An 18197-nucleotide genomic window follows, 5' to 3' on the forward strand; every position below is an offset into this window, starting at 1 on the left:
GGCGGAAAGTTAGTTGACTTCGTCTCAGAGCTAGAAGTCAAGGTTCAAGAACACGCTCACCATCAACCCCTCGCCACAGCCGCAGCATTGCAGGCTCAAAGTAAGGCATCTCTCACCTGTAGTTTTTGCAAACAATCAGGACATTCTGAACATTCTTGCTTCGCGAAACGTAGGGAATCAACACACTCAAGACAGGGCTCTGATAGGAGATCAGGAGGTTACAGGGGCGGGCATCATTTATCACACAGGAACCCTAGGCCAAACCATCAGCGGAAGACTGTCTTTTGCCATGTCCACGGGAATTGTTTTCATGATTCCGACAGTTGTTATGCAATAGAAAAGGCCAAGGAGGAACAGAAGAACAAGTCCTCGGTGGACAGTAGACCACACTCCTCTTCTCAGAATAAAAAGGCATGACTGCGTGACAGCCCCAAGGCGTACATCCAAGTATCTCATAAGGACGATACTAATTGGGAGCAACTTGACTCCGTCATTGCCGCCTTGGGACGGACAAGCATAATTGCCCTCCCTTGCAAGGTGGGCAAAATTTCACTCACCTTAGCGGTCGACACAGGTGCGACAGTCAATGTAATCTCAGACTCCGCTTACAGGTCACTGACACGACAGGCGAGAGGGAAAAAATTGGCCGCTCCAAGAGAAGACATGAATGTGATAGGGGTGACAGGCACCACTTTGGGAATCCTTGGGCGAGTACCACTAACAGTCAGCTTACATGAACAAGTATGTCCCTTTCGGGATTTCTTTTATGTCTCTAGCAGGTTTGCTTTACCTGAAGATGGGATCTTAGGATTAAACGCCATGAAAGACCTGCACATAACCATAAACCCTGAAAGCAACGCGATCGTGTATCAAGGACGACGCATACAAGGGATGGTAAATCCATCGCCTTTATCACCTGTAATCCCGCCCTCAGAGGGGGGAAATGACCAACCCACCACAGACTCAGGGTCTGCCACCTCCCCAGTGTCACCTCTTACGGTCAAACCACACGGAAACATTACAGACTTGTGGCGGACAGTAACGGCAATCGTAGAAGGTCCTCAAATAGTTATGGATCGAGCTGAAAAACTTGTTAAAATCCGGTTACCTAACGCCCCTCCAACGGGCAGTGATGTGTGTATCGACGGAGCACCTCACATACACCGGGTGACAGTGGAGGTCACTCTTGCGACAGTCAAGGAGGGAGGTACTGCAGAGGCATTGGTAATAAACACGTCAGGATCCCTTGTATCCTTAAAACACGGTGTTAGATTATGCCAGTGTCTAGTGTATGGGAGAAATGTCGCCCCGGAACCAGCTGAATACCCTTCAGCCCAAGTCTCAGGCATAACCTCGGCGTGTCAGGCTTCTCACGAACAAGACACAGATAATTTAGAGGCATTCCTAAAAGTTGCACACTATTCCAAAATTAAGCCAACCTTAGTCCAGCTACTGGAACATTATAGGGGGGCGCTTGCTCTACCAGGCGAGCCGCTTGGAGTTACGCAGTGTGCTGAACACCACATTAAGTTAAAACCCAATTCCAATCCTGTATATATCAATGCGTACAAGCTCCCCCACAGTCAGAGGGAGGTTGTGCAGCAACTTATATCTGAAATGTTAGAACAAGGTGTCATCAAAGAATCGAATTCCCCGTGGAATTCACCCTTGTTTCTGGTTCCAAAGAAAGACGGTTCTTATCGTCCTGTGATTGATTTCCGGTGTGTGAACACCGCGACCGTGGATGATCATTTTCCGCTTCCCGTTCTTAGAGATCTTCTGATGTGTCTCGGTAGAGGAAATAAAGTCTTTACGAGTCTAGATCTGGTCAGTGGCTACTGGCAACTGCCCATGGCCCCCGAGTCACGTGAAATAACGGCTTTCAGCACGCCTCATGTCCACTATGAGTGGACGAGGATGCCGTTCGGGCTCAAAGGAGCTCCCTTGACCTTCCAAAGGACAATGAACAGTATTTTTGGTGACATGCTGGGCAACTCTGTCTATGTGTATTTAGACGACACCATCATAGCAAGTAAAGACGTGCATGCACACATGGGAACACTAAAAGCAGTCCTACACAGACTTCAAGAGGTCGGACTAAAGCTCAAAATCACCAAATGTGAATTCTTAAAGCCTCGGATCAAGTTCTTGGGGCATGTCGTGGACGAATTCGGCATCCACACAGTGGACGACAAAATAAAAGCTATTGCCGAGTTCCCTCAGCCAACGTCTGCGGAGTCGCAGGTTATTACAGGCCTTTCATAAAGGACTTCGCAGCACGCGCGAGTCCCCTAACCCGTCTATTAAAGAAAGACGTACCATTTCTGTGGCTCCCAACTCAACAAACGAGCTTTGAGGATTTAAAGAAAGCGCTTACGCAGGCTCCGGTCCTTGTCTTTCCGGATTTCAAGGACCCGTTTCAGCTTTGTACCGACGCTTCGGCTAGTGGACTAGGAACTGCTCTTATGCAAACAGATAAATCCGGCAAAAAGCATGTAATAGCGTTCGCCAGTCGAGTACTAACAGCTCCGGAAAAGAACTATTGTGTTACCCACCTAGAGGCTCTTGCCATTGTGTGGGCTCAGAAGCATTTTCGAGACATAGTGATGGGGTACAAAATTGTGGTGTATACGGCCATCACGGATCTTTTCAAAGGGAAAAACCTACACGGTCGTCTGGCAAGATGGTTCTTAACGATCCAAGCATACAATCCGGATATAAAATATATCATCGGGAAAACAAATGTGGTCGCAGATGCCTTATCTTGAAATATTCCGATAGGCGCGATTACCACCCTAGAGGTCATCCACAACTTCACTTCACCTGAGTTACACACTGCTTAGCGAGACCACCAGGTGTGGAAGAGGTTAGTTTACGCCCTAGAGTCGGGAGACGAAACAAACCTTCCTGAATTGCCAGATCCCTTTTCACAATTCTTCCTATCAGAGGACAACCTCCTTTGTAGGTCATGGCCGACCAAACCTGTACCTACAGAACAAATGGTCATCCCAGACAAATACGTCCCCGTGACGCTTAAGCTGGTCCATGACACACCCATTGCGGGTCACCCAGGAAGGGACAAGACACTATCTGTCACCGGACAAAAATACTACTGGCCCATATTACGGGTCACCTTGACATACGTGACCAATTGTAACTTAATTATTTTCCAATCTGTAACTCGTCACTCCTTCACGAGAGTCCGACTGACACACAACGTTAGTCGCTCTCGCTCCGACGCTCCTTGTACATATAGGCTAAGAATATATTCGCCTTAAGGAAGCTGAAGTCTTAATCAACGCCTTTAAACGCCCCCCGGTATGCCGTTACATAATTGGTGATCAGCGGTGCTCCCTTTAAACTCCCCCCGCTACACCGTTACAGACTGTGTGGCAGAGCAGAGGGGAGAAATGGACCCGCGGGAGCCTCCGCCCAAACGGACTGGACAATTTGGTTTTACTATAACTGGGAATAGGCGCATTAAGGAAAATTGTACGAAAATGGTTGGAAATAGAGAATTTTTATTTCATATAATGATCAAAGTTCTCTATTTGCCAAAACTTCGGATTCCTCAGATATAAAGTATTTTCAAATATAATGTCACCTCCTTTTCTCTAATTTATTCACGAAAGCGAGGGTTTACTGTATGTATAAGAGATGTATAATATCAAAACAAAAGGTATAGACTAGAGTGTGATGTAATTGTTTTATACCTCTACAATCTACATGGTATATCTTTTCATTCATAGTGTAAAATATGATAATTAATTGTCTAGTTTTGAATACGTAAAGGAAAAAGTATGCCCGAACTCGGCATAGAGTTTGAGACTGCTTCCAACTGTTCTGCATCACTGGTCCGAAAGACACAAGGTGTTGCTTATTTACCTGAAAAAGTTGTTGAGCCAAGTTTAAAAGCTGACCTGGAAAAAGACGAACTGCAAAAGATAAATAGTGATATTTCTAACTTAAAGCATGGAGAAAACATATAATTCTGACAAAGGCAAGGTCCCTTCTGTCGATAAAAGATGTGCAAAGGAAAGTTAACCAGTTATGCATATCAAAATTATAATTAACCGAAACTAGAAGAGGAAAAACGGAGAAGGAAAGTGCTTCGTAATTGACAAAAAAAAAAAAAAAAAAGAAAAAAAAAAAGATTCAGTTTAGAAATCAATATAGATAAACATAAAACATTGCGACAGTGAACAGGCTGCATGGAGGGTGTGGAGATGACTGTGCTGGTCGGGACGGGCGAGGGCTGGCAGAAGGCGGACAACACTGACTGACCGTGAAAAGTTGAACCTTGTGGTGGTGCGGGAGTGTAGTGGTGAGCGTGGTGATGTGGATACTGGGGACTTGTCCTCCTCTTCACTGCCTCGTTCCTCGTCGTCTTCACTGATGGAGGGCAGCAAGTTTTTCCCAGAGCCAATATCCATGTCTTGCTGCTGTACAAAGGGGGGAGAGGAGGAGCTCGATCATTAGGTGTTGGTTGAGTGATCAGACTGCGGTCACAGTTTCCTGGAAGACACAGGTTTAAGTCCTGATTGCTAATACAAGCTGACAGTTTCAGTTATCGCCAAATCGTCTATTACTACCCACATTCTACCCTGGTGACTACCTATCAACCAGAAATCTAGCAAAACTCTAAAGAAGATCAAGCTCCGGGGGCAGCAAGAGCCAAGCATGAATGGCGTCACTATAAAAAAAAAAAACTTGCTCGCGCCACTAACGGTATGGCGCCGTCTAACAGGCCCCATTATGATAAGCCTACCGGCACTAGAGGACAAAACAACAACAAAAAAGAAGCTACTTTATCAATTACACCAGAAAATTTTATGTAATCAAACGTCTTGAGCAGTGCACTTCAAAATGCTTTTACTAACACCCAGTTTTAAGCCTCACGAACGATTTCTAGCCTAGTCTTTGTACTTTTTTTTTTTTTTTTTTTTACACCAAAGGAGGCAGCTCAAGGGCAACAAAAAAGAAAACAATAATAAAAAAAGCCCGCTACTTGCTGCTCCTAAAGTAAAACAAAAGAGGTGGCCGAAAGGAAGATCAAATATAGGAGGAGAGGTGTCCTGATACCCTCCTCTTGAAAGAGTTCAAGTCGTAGGCAGGAGGAAATACAGATGAAGGAAGATTGTTCCAGAGTTTACCAGCGTAAGGGATGAAAGAGTGAAGATGCTGGTTAACTCTTGCATAAGGGGTTTGGACAGTATAGGGATGAGCATGAGTAGAAAGTCGAGTGCAGCGGGGCCGCGGGAGGGGGGGAGGCATGCAGTTAGCAAGTTCAGAAGAGCAGTCAGCGTGGAAATATCGATAGAAGATAGAAAGAGAGGCAACATTGCGGCGGAATTTAAGAGGTAGAAGACTATCAGTATGAGGAGGAGAGCTGATGAGACGAAGAGCCTTAGCCTCCACTCTGTCCAGAAGAGCTGTGTGAGTGGAGGCCCCCCACACATGAGATGCATACTCCATACGAGGGCGGACAAGGCCCCTGTATATGGACAGCAACTGTGCAGGGGCGAAGAACTGGCGGAGACGGTACAGAACGCCCAGCCTCGAGGAAGCTGATTTAGTAAGAGATGAGATATGAAGTTTCCAATTGAGATTTTGAGTTAAGGATAGACCGAGGATGTTTAGTGTTGAGGAAGGTGATAGCTGGGTGTTGTCAAAGAATAGTTGTTTGGAAGATTGTGTCGAGTGGATAGGTGGAGAAACTGTGTTTTTGAGGCGTTGAAGGACACCAGGTTCTTCTTGCCCCAATCGGAAATAATAGTAAGGTCTGAGGCTAAGCGTTCTGCAGCCTCCAGCCTTGAGTCGTTAAGTTCCTGAAAGGTGGGTCTTCTATTAAAAGAAGTTGAGTAATGCAGAGTGGAATCATCGGCGTAGGAATGGATAGGACAGTTCGTTTTGGAAAGAAGATCATCAATGAACAACAGAAAAAGAGTGGGAGATAGGACAGAACCCTGTGGGACACCACTGTTAATAGATTTAGGGGAAGAACAGTGACCGTCTACCACGGCAGAAATAGAACGGTCAGAAAGGAAACTGGAGATAAAGGTACAGAGAGAAGGATAGAAACCGTAGGAGGGTAGTTTAGAAAGCAAAGATTTGTGCCAGACCCTATCAAAAGCTTTTGATATGTCCAGCGCAATAGCAAAAGTTTCACCGAAACTGCTAAGAGAGGATGACCAAGAGTCAGTTAAGAAGGCTAGGAGATCACCAGTAGAACGCCCCTTGCGGAACCCATACTGGCGATCAGATAGAAGGTCAGAAGTGCTTTTGAATCTTCCGGTTAAGGATTGATTCAAAAGCTTTAGATAGACAAGAAAGTAAAGCTATAGGACGGTAGTTTGAGGGATTGGAGCGGTCACCCTTCTTAGCCACAGGCTGTATGAAGGCATACTTCCAGCAAGAAGGAAAGGTAGATGTTGACAGGCAGAGGCGAAAGAGTTTGACCAGGCAGGGTGACAGCACGGAGGCACAGTTTTTAAGGACAATAGGAGGCAATCCATCAGGTCCATAAGCCTTCTGAGGATTGAGGCCAGAGAGGGCATAGAAAACATCATTTTGAAGAATCTTTATAACAGGCATAAAGGAGTCAGAGGGGGGATGAGTAGGAGGAATATGCCCAGAATCGTCCAGAGTGGAGATTTTAGAAAAAGTTTGAGAGAAGAGTTCAGCCTTAGAGATAGATGAGACGGCAGTGTTGCCGTCAGGACTGAGGAGTGGAGGGAAAGATGAAGAAGTGAAGTTGGAGGAGATGTTTTTGGCTAGATGCCAGAAGTCACGGGAAGAGTTAGAGAAAGCAAGGTTTTGACATTTTCTATTAATGAAAGAATTTTTGGTTAGTCGGAGAATAGATTTGGCACGATTTCGGGCAGAAATGTAAAGTTCATAATTAGCATTAGTTTGAAGGCTCTGGTACCTTTTGTGAGCTACCTCTCTATCATTGACAGCACGAGAACAAGCGTGATTAAACCAAGGCTTTTTAGCGTGAGGAGTAGAGAAAGAACGAGGAATGTATGCCTCCATTCCAGAGACAGTCACCTCTGTGATGCGCTGAGCACACACAGAGGGGTCTCTATCCTGGAAGCAATAATCATTCCACGGGAAATCGGAAAAGTACATCCTCAGGTCGTCCCACCGAGCTGAAGCAAAATGCCAGAAGCATCGCCTCTTCGGTGGGTCCAGAGGGTGTACAGGAGTGATAGGACAGGATGCAGAAATAAGATTGTGATCGGATGAGCCCAACGGAGAGAACAGTTTGACAGAATAAGCAGAAGGTTTTGAGGTAAGGAAGAGGTCTAGAATGTTGGGCCGATCTCCAAGACGGTCGGGAATACGTGTAGGGTGCTGGACCAACTGCTCTAGGTCGTTGAGGATAGCAAAGTTGTAGGCTTGTTCACCAGGATGGTCAGTGAAAGAGGATGAAAGCCAAAGCTGGTGGTGAACATTGAAATAAGAACATAAGAACGCAGGAGCCTGCAAGAGGCCGGTAGGCCTGTACGAGGCAGCTCCTTTGACCCTAAGCTCCCGTGTATCTAACCCCACCTAATATCGCTGTCCATGAATTTATCTAGTCTATTTTTGAATGTGACAATTGTATTGGCACTCACCACATGACTGCTAAGCCTATTCCACTCATCCACCACCCTGTTAGTAAACCAATTTTTGCCTATGTCCCTGTTGAATCTGAATTTATCCAGTTTAAACCCGTTACTTCGTGTCCTACCCGGTTCTCTAACCAACAAAACCTTATGAATGTCTCCCTTATTAAAGCCCTTCATCCATTTATAAACCTCGATCATGTCTCCACGCACCCTTCGCCTTTCTAGAGAATGCAAGTTTAACTGTTTGAGTCTTTCCTCGTATGGCAAGTTTCTCAGCCCCTGAATCATCTTAGTCATCCTCCTCTGCACCGATTCTAACATTTTGATATCCATTCTATAGTAGGGTGACCAGAACTGAACCGCATAGTCAAGATGAGGTCTAACTAATGCTAAATATAGTTTGAGGAAGACTTCGGGGCTTCTGTTGCTTACGCTCCTTGAAATAAATCCCAGTACCCTATTAGCTCGATTTCTAGCTTGAATGCATTTTGCCCTTGGACGGAGATCAGAGCTCACTAAGACCCCTAAATCCCTCACCCATACCTAATTCTTAGAGTGTCATTTTAGCTCTATTTATGTGAGGTGTTGTTCCTACCTACACTCAGAATACTGCACTTCCCTACATTGAACTCCATCTGCCATTTATCCGCCCAGTCATATAATCTGTTGAGTTCACCTTGGAGAATACTAGCGTCCTGATCCGACTCAATTACTCTACCGATCTTGGTATCATCTGCAAATTTACTAACATCACTACTAATTCCTGTGTCTAAGTCATTGATATAAATAATAAACAAAAGTGGACCTAAAACCGAACCTTGTGGGACCCCACTCGTAACACATCCCCAGTCAGATCTTTTACCATTGATTTGCACTCTTTGCTTCCTATTGCTAAGCCACGCCTTGACCCAGTTCAAAACTTTACCATCTACTCCGTGAGCCTGTAATTTAAGCAGCAGTCGTTGGTGAGGAACTTTGTCAAACGCTTTACTAAAATCAAGATAGATTACATCATAATTTTCATCTCTGTCAACCGCCTCAAATACTTTATTGTAGAAGGACAAGAGATTTCAGCGAAGGGAGAGTGGGTCAAGATGTGCTCCACTTTAGAATTCAAATAGTCAAAGAATTTTACATAGTTGGTAGAGTTAGGTGAGAGATAAACAGCACAGATGTATTTAGTAATAGAATGACAATGAAGTCTTAGCCAGATGGTGGAAAATTCAGAAGAGTCAAGGTTGTGGGCACGAGAGCAAGTGATGTCGTTGCGCACGTAGGCGCAACATCCAGCTTTGGATTGAAATTTAGGATAGAGATAGTAGGAGGGAACAGAGTAGAGATTGCTGTCAGTAGCCTCAGAAACCTGTGTTTCGGTAAGGAAGAGAAGGTGAGGTTTAGAGGAGGAGAGATGATGTTCCACAGAATGAAAATTAGAGCGAAGACCGCGAATGTTGCAGAAATTGAGAAGAAAGAGGTTCGAGGAGTTATCAAGACACCTCTCGGGTCGGCAGCCAGAAGGGGAGTCCTCCCTGGGGGAATTTGTGGTCCCCCCCCCAGGCGGGGACTCCGAGGCTTGGTGTATGTGCGCCATTTTGAAATTTAAATTTTGGGAAAAGGTGTATATGTTGTGTGAATGTAGTGTGGTGTGGATAAAGAGAGGATCTGTCTTTAGAGAGCATGCTGAACTACTCTCCGGTGTTGGTGAGACAATAGGGAAACGGTTAGTGAGGACATGGGAAGGGTCTTTGGAGGGCTTCAGCTCCCTTCTCACCTCCCATATATACCTCACCGGGAGTGGCTTGCGCCCGTTCGGTAGGTGTCTTCCTACCTACTCCAGTATAAGATACATGTGCTTCCTGCCGTCTGGTATTTAGCAACCTACTTTTGAAGAAGTGGGACGCTGAACAGTCTACCACGACATAGTTCAGGGGCATGATCCATACTTTGAAAAACCATGATCCAGAGAATACACACATATGGCCATATCACCGTCTCCCAACATCATCCTCCAAGGAAAACTTGGCATTTCCAAGGTACCTCCAGACCTCCCTTGGACCTTTCCCTTGGGACATAATTAGGGATTATACCGTCATTTATGCATAATGAAGTGCTAGTATATTCTCATTGGCGTATGATACGTGAATTTCAGTCCACCTCGACCCGAATATGAGAAAAAATAAAAGGCTACAAACACGTTTATAAGACTTTAGTGTAGAAGTAAGGAAATAGGGTGATGTTTTCCTGCAGGGTGTCATGTTTATTGACAGCGTAAAGTGTGTTCTATAAAGTGAAAGGTATGAAGGAGAATTATGTTATCAGAATAAGAATTACATTTTGTTTATTCATAAATGGAAGTAGAAGAACTGCGAAATATTCGGTATCTAGACCATGCTTGGCGAAGTCAGTACCCATACAGTAAACAGGAGTGTAACACGTGCACCAGGCAACGATCGCTCACAACTCCGACTACCATCCAACCCCATAGGCCAGTCAATGCTCAGGTGGCAAGGGCACAGTTTCCTGTTAATTAATTGTATTAGGGTAATAGCCTCAACTGAGGTCGAATACGAATTCATTCCTACACAAGCACGGTTCAGTATCCTTAAACTCCATCACAGAGCAATATATATATATATATATATATATATATATATATATATATATATATATATATATATATATATATATATATATATATATATATATATATATATATATATATATATATATATATCAGTACACGTTTTACATTATTTAGTAGTCAATGATTGGGGGGGCGTGGTAAGAGTACACGTCACGGGCATACGTCATGGTAGACACACCTCAGAGCCCCAGTTGCCATTTGCCTTTTTGATGACTCGCCTTTCGATCAGATTTTGATAGCATGTCTCTAAGACAACTACCCTAATGAAGCAGAGTAGATACTTGGTTATATTTTTCCTAATGGACCGTATTGGCTATCCGGCGGCGACTCGGAGACAAGTACTGTTTTGACTTAACTCGGTTCCTCTTTTCTATTTCGGAAAATAATAATGCTGGCTGTCGTTTGGAGCCAAATGTCCAAACGTGGTACCTGCTGGTAGAAATAAAAGTATTTACGCTTTTCTGGTAAGGTTTTAAGGTTTGCGTCTGTGTGTGATGTGTGTGACCACTGAGGGGCGAATGTGCCGCGGGCCGCAGTCTCCTGAGCGGCCCAAACAGCCAAAGCACAGCTTGGGAGGTTTCATATCTTTTCGCCCAGGGCTTTATTTTGCTCTCCAGCAGCTTAAGAATGATTTAACTTGCTGTTAAATAATTGCTAGTTTAAGTACCTGTAGCTATTTTGACTTCGGGCCTTAAGAGAAGTGATTTACAGACGCCCTCTCCAGCGAAAGGGCGTCTGTAAACACTTATCTTCAGATCCGAAGTCAAAATAACTACGAAAATTATTTAACAGCAAGTTAAATCATTCTTAAGCTGCTGAGAGTAAAATAAAGCCCTGAGCGAAACAATACGAAACCTCCCAAGCTGCGTTTTGCCTGTTTGGGCCGCTCAGGAGACTGCGGCCCACGGCACATTCGCCCCTCAGTGGTCACACACATCACACACAGACGCAAACCTTAAAACCTTACCAGCAGGTACCACGTTTGGACATTTGGCTCTAAACGACAGCCAGTATTATTTTTTTCCGAAATAGGAAAGAGGAACCGAGTTAAGTCAAAACAGTACTTGTCTCCGAGTCGCCGCCGGATAGCCAATACGGTCCATTACGTCGGTGTCTGAAACACAATGTGTTTAATTCCATGTCAATCAGCAACCTAGTTTAGACGCTATTGCAATAAAACGAAATGTCGCGGGCCTTGAAATACATAGTAGTCGTCAGTTATCTATTTGTGAAAAGTGTTGACTCAGTACTGAGGCATGACTTATATTTTGAAAAGAATCATTCATTGACGTGTGCATGATAAAAGACTCACTGTCGAAAATGGAGAAGTATCGCAAGGTCAGAAAAAGATTTCACTGTTCATTTTGAGTTTTCTTTGCACTTTTTATATATTCTCTGGATCATGGTTTTTCAAAGTATGGATCACGCCCCTGAACTGTGGTGTGGTAGACTATTCACAGTGTCCCATTATTTCAAAACTAGTTTACTAATACCAAACAGCAGAAAACACACTAATCTTATGATACATTTAAAAGGCTAGAAAATGGCTCGAAAAGTTAAAATTAGGTGTTTTTCTTTTTTAGATAGTTCCTAGAATAGGGGTTTTCAACCAGGGGGAAACTGGAGGGTTTCAGGGGGAAATTTGGATCACAGACTGGTAGACTCACACATTTTGAATATTACTCTTTTTATTGCCTTCAAGCTCCCTAGGGGGGTACAAAATGCAGTATTGATTAATTATCTGCTGAAAGCATCCTATCAGACTATGTATGCACAACAAGCTCCTGAAGCATGAGGTTAAAAATAGCTTACCCACAGACAGGATTGGCACACTTACACTCTCCCTAGGCCTCTGCAACGATTACCTTCACTTCAACCCCTCTGGTAAAGTGATGGTGCTGCTGCAACTCTTCCCGCAGGGGAAGTGTGCATCTATTGAGTCAAACAATCTTGAAAACCAGGCCCAGGATTAAGTTTCGGAGGGCTATACGTGTGGGCTCCTGGAACGTCCTGAGCCTCTCGGAGGATCACCGAGTGCCCTATTCATCAAATGAGCTCAAAAGGCTGAGGGTAAACATAGTGGGACTCTGAGACCAGGAGGCCTGACAGTGGCGAGATCAGTAATGGGGGGTACACCTACTACTGGTCTGGCATGAGCAATGGTGCCCGTCTTAAGGGGGTAGCTATAGGCATCTCCAGCCAACTGCAACCCTTTGCGGGTGAGGTTATTCCGGTTGAGAGCGTATAATGTGAGTGAGGCTGTAGCACACACTGGGCTTCATGTCTCATGTTGCAGTGTACGCTCCTACCGAGATGTGTGAGACTAAAGAGAGGGAGTTCTATGCCAAACTTGACTTCATATTAGACCTGTCAGTGTTCCCATGGTTCTGGTACCAGGAACACCAACATCTCTCTCCTCCTGAATTTTGCTAGATCCAGGAGGTTGAGAATTGCAGGTTCTTGGTATCAGAGGCTAGAGCTTCACTGTTGGTCTTTGTATATCACTGCCGGGGCGCAGCTGAGGAGATTGACCACATCCACCTAAGTACCCATTAGAGCTGCGGTTCCCAACCAGGAATCCATGGAAGAATTTCAAGGGGTCCATAGAGGTTCTAATCATTTATAAATATATTTTACTGGAATTAGGAGACATGCGGCTTGGAATAAAACTCATACTACTGTTGTAAATTGTGTGTATGACTTGAGGGATGACGGAAACACACGTCTCTTAGGTAGGTTTTTTTCTAGTGAAAACGAGTACAGGCAGTTACGGGTGCGTGTAGAGCATCTTGACAGAGTGGAGGGACGCGCCTGACTCAGTTGCCTCTGGGTACAGGGCTCCCAAACGGCGCCTGCTAGCTAACTAAACTACCCGCTAGCTAACTAGACTACCTGATAGCTAACTAAGCTAACCCACACCTCCCTTCCCCCTTCACGCTCATAGCAAGGTCTTGAGCGGACTGCTTCAGCTTGATACGTTCTGAGCGGCGAGGGGCTGGATCGTCACGGTGAGCGGCCTGCTCATTCAGACTCGGGGGGCTGGCTGTGGGGAAGTGCACAGGACGGAGGAAACGTCGGTTACGCCACCAGACGCGGCCGCTCGGTAGCCGGACATGGTAGGCTCGCGACTTGCCCAGTCCCATGATGGTGCCGACTTTGTCCCAACGCAGAGATGTTGGATCTTGAATCCGAACTTGGTCGTTGATCTTCAGTTTGGGAAGGGGATGGGCATGCGTGTTGTAGGTGCTCTCGACGACTTGTGCACGTTTGGCAGCTCGTCGGTCGCACAGTTCCGTCTGGGTCTGCCACTTTTCCAGGAAGGACTGTGGGTGCGCTGGGACGCAGGAACGTAGAGGGCGTCCGTACAACACTTGAGCTGGAGAACGGCCGGTGTAGTTCGGGGTGTTTCGGAGCTCTAGCAGTCCCCGATTGAAGTCCTAACAATCAATGTTGCCCGATGAAGCTACCTTCAGAATCAGATGTTTTACTGACTTGACCGCAGCCTCGGCGTGACCGTTGGATTGTGGGTAGTGCGGCGAAGACACCACATGTCTGACTCCCCAGCGGTCAAGAAAGGCTGCGAAGTCCCGGCTCGTAAACTAGGGTCCTCCGTCGGTCCGAAGACGCACTTGGACGCCCATGTTCCTGAAGTAGTGCCGAAACTTGCAGATGGTGGCGGCGGACGTTGTGTCGTTACCGCATGGTATCACGACGGGCCAACCTGAGAGGCGGTCAGCGATGACGATGAACGATTTCCCAGCTACAGCGAAGAAATCCGCCGAAACAGATTCAAACGGTCTGGTGGGATTATCATCGCAGAGCAATGGTTCCTGCAGCTGGCTGGGCTGCATGGCTTGACAGGGCTCGCATGCTCGGACGGAGTTGATGATATCAGAGTTGATACCCGGCCAATAGACAGCCTGCCTTGCACGTCTCTTGGTGGCCTCTGCTCCTCGATGGCTGTCGTGGAGGTGGTGGTGAGAGATTCATCGCCTTAGTAGGGGAACGGACCTTTGTCGTAGCGACGGCCCGTCGAGGCTGTCGTGGAGGCGAGCTAAGACGTTGACGCGTGCTCCATAGAGAACAAGGTGTGGAAGCGTTACTTTGATGGGTCCCGGATGGTGCTACTAGCGGCTGTGGTGTGGGAGACGTCGTGACGGGTTGAATGCGCGGCTCCGAATTCGCGATGAGTGCTTTATAACGTGCTAAGTCTTCCTCACGTCGCTCCTCATGTCGCAGTCTTTCCTACTCACGTCGCTGCCGCTCATCTTCACGTCGCTGCGTTTCCATCCACTGCAGTAGGGCCGTGAGGTCCATGGTGGGGGTGGCTGGTGTGCTGACGTGAGACGAGGCGAGGGGAGGTGGGGCGGTGGTAGCCTCGGGGGGTACCAGCGGCGGCGTCCTGAAGGGCAGGGGAACTTGGTGGGGAAGCGATTTGTCACTACTTCAGTTTCTTGCCCGTCATAGCCCTGGATAAGTTGTGCACTGAAACATCTATGTACATATCCAACGCCTGAACAGTTCGGATTGGATATACAAAAGAAAAGCAGTGAAAGAGGTTCCACTTCTGTCCTGGTACTGTCCACTAGGTACTTCACTGCGCCGTACAGTCGGCGCGGAAAAAACGTCCGCACCTGCCGACGACATACTTTTTCCGTGACAACATTACGCTCTTGTTTATTTAGGCACCAGCGGTCACAAAAACTCTTTTGATATGGCCAATAATGACCACCTAGCATCTCCATGCTTTCAGTTTTTAATGTAACAGATTAACGAGGGCCAATGGTCCAGTAACCGCTGTGTGGGACCAGACACATCCCCTCCGTGTTCGGGCAAGGTACTTACTGCTTCCGCTTCCTTTTCCTCAAACATCGCTCGCCTCTTTTCGTGATATCACTCACCCTTCTCTACAGAATGGAGCCTGCTAAGCTGAAAATGGAGGAAAAAGTATCATACTGGCTTTAATTCGCGAAGACCACAGGAACAAAGAAGTAGCAAGAAGGACAGGAAGATCGAAGTGTGTTCGTAAGTGTTACTGCCACATCTCCCAATTCTCAATTCCTTGGCGGGTATGAAAGGGTCCTTCAGCACTTCACGTCGGAGCAGCATGTCAGTTCTCGGGCATGTCTTGCGTTTCCTCTCCGACCCCTTCTTTCTCTTCGGAATAACACCTCCGAAGGCACTGGCTGCTTTCACAACATTACGAACACACTTCTCCCATCTTCCTGTCCTTGCTACTTCTCTTTTGCTGTGGCCTTCGGGAATAAAGCCAGTAAGACACTTTTTACCTTCATTTTAAGCTTAGCAGGCCCCATTCTGTAACGAAGGGTAAGTGATATCACGAGAAGAGGCAAGCGATGATTGAGGAAACGGGAGCGGAAGCAGGAATTACCTCGCCCGAACACGGGGGGGAAGTGTCTGCTCCCACACAGCCTGCCCAGCTGTTACTGGACCATTGGCCCTCGCTAATTTGTTACTTTGAAAATTAAAAGCATGGAGATGCCATGTGGTCATTACTGGCCATATCAATAAATAAACAAGAGCGTAATGTTGTGTCGGAAAAAAAGTATGTTATCGGCAGGTGCGAACATTTTTTCCGCGTCGACTAGTAGATTGTATGTATGACTTGTGGGATGGCGGCAACACACAAGTCTCTTAAATAGGCTCTATTCCAGTGAAAACGAGTACAGGCAGTTACAGGTGCGTGTAGAGCACCTTGACAGAGTGGAGGGTCGCGCCTCACTGATTTAGTTGCCTCTGGGTATACAGGTCTCCTAAACGGCGCCTGCTTGCTAACTAAACTACCCGCTAGCTAACTAGACTACCCGCTAGCTATCTAAACTACCTGATAGCTAACTAAGCTAACCCACAACTGTAGGTAAAGGTAAAGTTGGGGGCATACGCTATGGCTGCGCGTGGCTTCGGTGCTCATCTCCGTCGTATTGGCCCTTTAGTTTGTGGTAGGAGAGAGCCCATTACCCCGGGACACAGGGCCAGTGTGACATCCGGGTTACTACAGTTTTCCTTCCCCAGGTTTCCCCAGGTACCCATTTATCGATCAACCCGAAAGGGAGGATGAACATCTGGGTGAGCTGTACGCCGACTGCCCGGGCCGGGCTTTAAAAATGAAAGCTAGAATTGCTCTACATTAGCTAACGGTACGATGGGTGTCAAACTCACGGCCCACATGACAAATTTGGCCCTTGGGATGTTCATGAGTGGCCCGCGAGATGACAGGAAGATGTAGGGGTCCATAGGTGAAAAAGTGACTGGAAAAAGGGGAACGAAACAAAAAAGGTTGAGAACCACTGCATTAAAGGATGCTTCAAAAGTTCTGGAATTTCAGGAGCGCTGAGTTCATTGTAACTGATCATAGGCTTGTTGTTGTAACACTCAAGTTTCATGTCAAGTCAAGAAGAATCGCGAGATGCAACAATATTGTGTTTAGGGGAAGAACAGTGACCGTCTACCACAGCAGAGATAGAACGGCCGGAAAGGAAACTGGAGATAAAGGAAGAGAGAGAGAGGGATAGAATCCGAAAGAGGGCAGTTTAGAAAGCAAAGACTTGTGCCAGACTCTATCGAAGGCTTTCGATATTTCTAGCGCAGCTGAGAAAGTTTCACCGAAACGGCTAAGAGAGGATGACCAAGAATCAGTTAAGAGAGCAAGAAGACCGCCAGTAGAACGCCCCTTGCGGAACCCATACTGACGATCAGATAGAAGATTAGAAGTGGAAAGGTGCTTTTGAATCTTGCGGTTAAGGATTGATTCAAAAGCTTTAGATAGACAGGAAAGTAAAGGTATAGGGTGGTAGTTTGAGGGATTGGAACGGTCACCCTTCTTAGGCACAGGCTGTACGAAGGCGTACTTCCAGCAGGAAGGAAAGGTAGATGTTGATAGGCAGAGACGAAAGAGTTTGACCAGGCAGGGTGTCAGCACGGAAGCACAGTTTTTAAGGGCAATAGGAGGCACTCCATCAGGTCCATAAGCCTTCTGAGAGTTGAGGCCAGAGGGGGCATAGAAAACATCATTATTAAGAATCTTAATAACAGGCATGAAGGAGTCAGAGGGGGGATGAGTAAGAGGAATATGCCCAGAATCGTCCAGAGTGGAGATGTTACAGAAAGTTTGAGTGAAGAGTTCAGCCTTAGAGATAAATAAGACTGCAGTGCTGCCGCCAGGGTTAAGAATAGGCGAGAAAGAGGAAGAAGTGAAATTGGAGGAGATATTTTTGGCTAAGTGCCAAAAGTCTCTGGAAGAATTAGAGAAAGCAAGGTGTTGACATTTGCTATGGATAAAGGAGTTTTTGGTAAGTCGAAGAATAGATTTGGCACGATTCCGGGCAGAAATATAAAGATCATGGCTAGCGAGAGTTCGAAGGCTCCGGTACCTTTTGTGAGCTGCCTCTCTTTCTTTGACAGCTCGAGAACAAGCGTGATTAAACCAGGGCTTTATAGCATGAGGAGTAGAGAAAGTACGTGGAATGTATGCCTCCATTCCAGGGACAATCACCTCTGTGATGCGCTGGGCACACACAGAAGGGTCTCTCTCCTGGAAGCAGTAATCATTCCACGGGAAATCGGAAAAAGTACATCCTCAGGTCGTCCCACCGAGCTGAAGCAAAATACCAGAAGCATCGCCTCTTCGGTAGGTCCAGAGGATGTATAGGAGCGATAGGACAGGATACAGAAATAAGGTTGTGATCGAAGGAGCCCAACGGAAAGAACAGTTTGACAGAGTAAGCAGAAGGGTTAGAGGTAAGGAAGAGGTCTAGTATGTTGGGCCTGTCTCTAAGACGGTCGGGAATACGTGTAGGGTGCTGAACCAACTGCTCTAGATCGTTGAGGAGAGCAAAGTTGTAGGCTTGTTCATCAGGTTGGTCAGTGAAAGAAGATGAAAGCCAAAGCTGGTGGTGAACATTGTAATTTCCTAGGATGGA

The 18197-nt window shown here is 46.3% G+C and overlaps 1 protein-coding gene across 1 annotated transcript in view; it reads right to left on the minus strand.

Annotated features, from left to right (window-relative positions):
* Positions 1 to 18197, minus strand: part of LOC126995328 (uncharacterized) — a 63690-nt gene that overhangs the window by 34268 nt on the left and 11225 nt on the right. Inside the window, exon 4 of the mRNA XM_050854807.1 lies at positions 4285 to 4442. Within this exon, the coding sequence (XP_050710764.1) occupies positions 4285 to 4442 (158 nt within the window). The remainder of the gene's footprint in view (positions 1 to 4284; positions 4443 to 18197) is intronic.

The sequence above is a fragment of the Eriocheir sinensis genome, chromosome 8 (assembly GCF_024679095.1).
Source record: "Eriocheir sinensis breed Jianghai 21 chromosome 8, ASM2467909v1, whole genome shotgun sequence".
NCBI classification, from domain to species: domain Eukaryota; kingdom Metazoa; phylum Arthropoda; class Malacostraca; order Decapoda; family Varunidae; genus Eriocheir; species Eriocheir sinensis.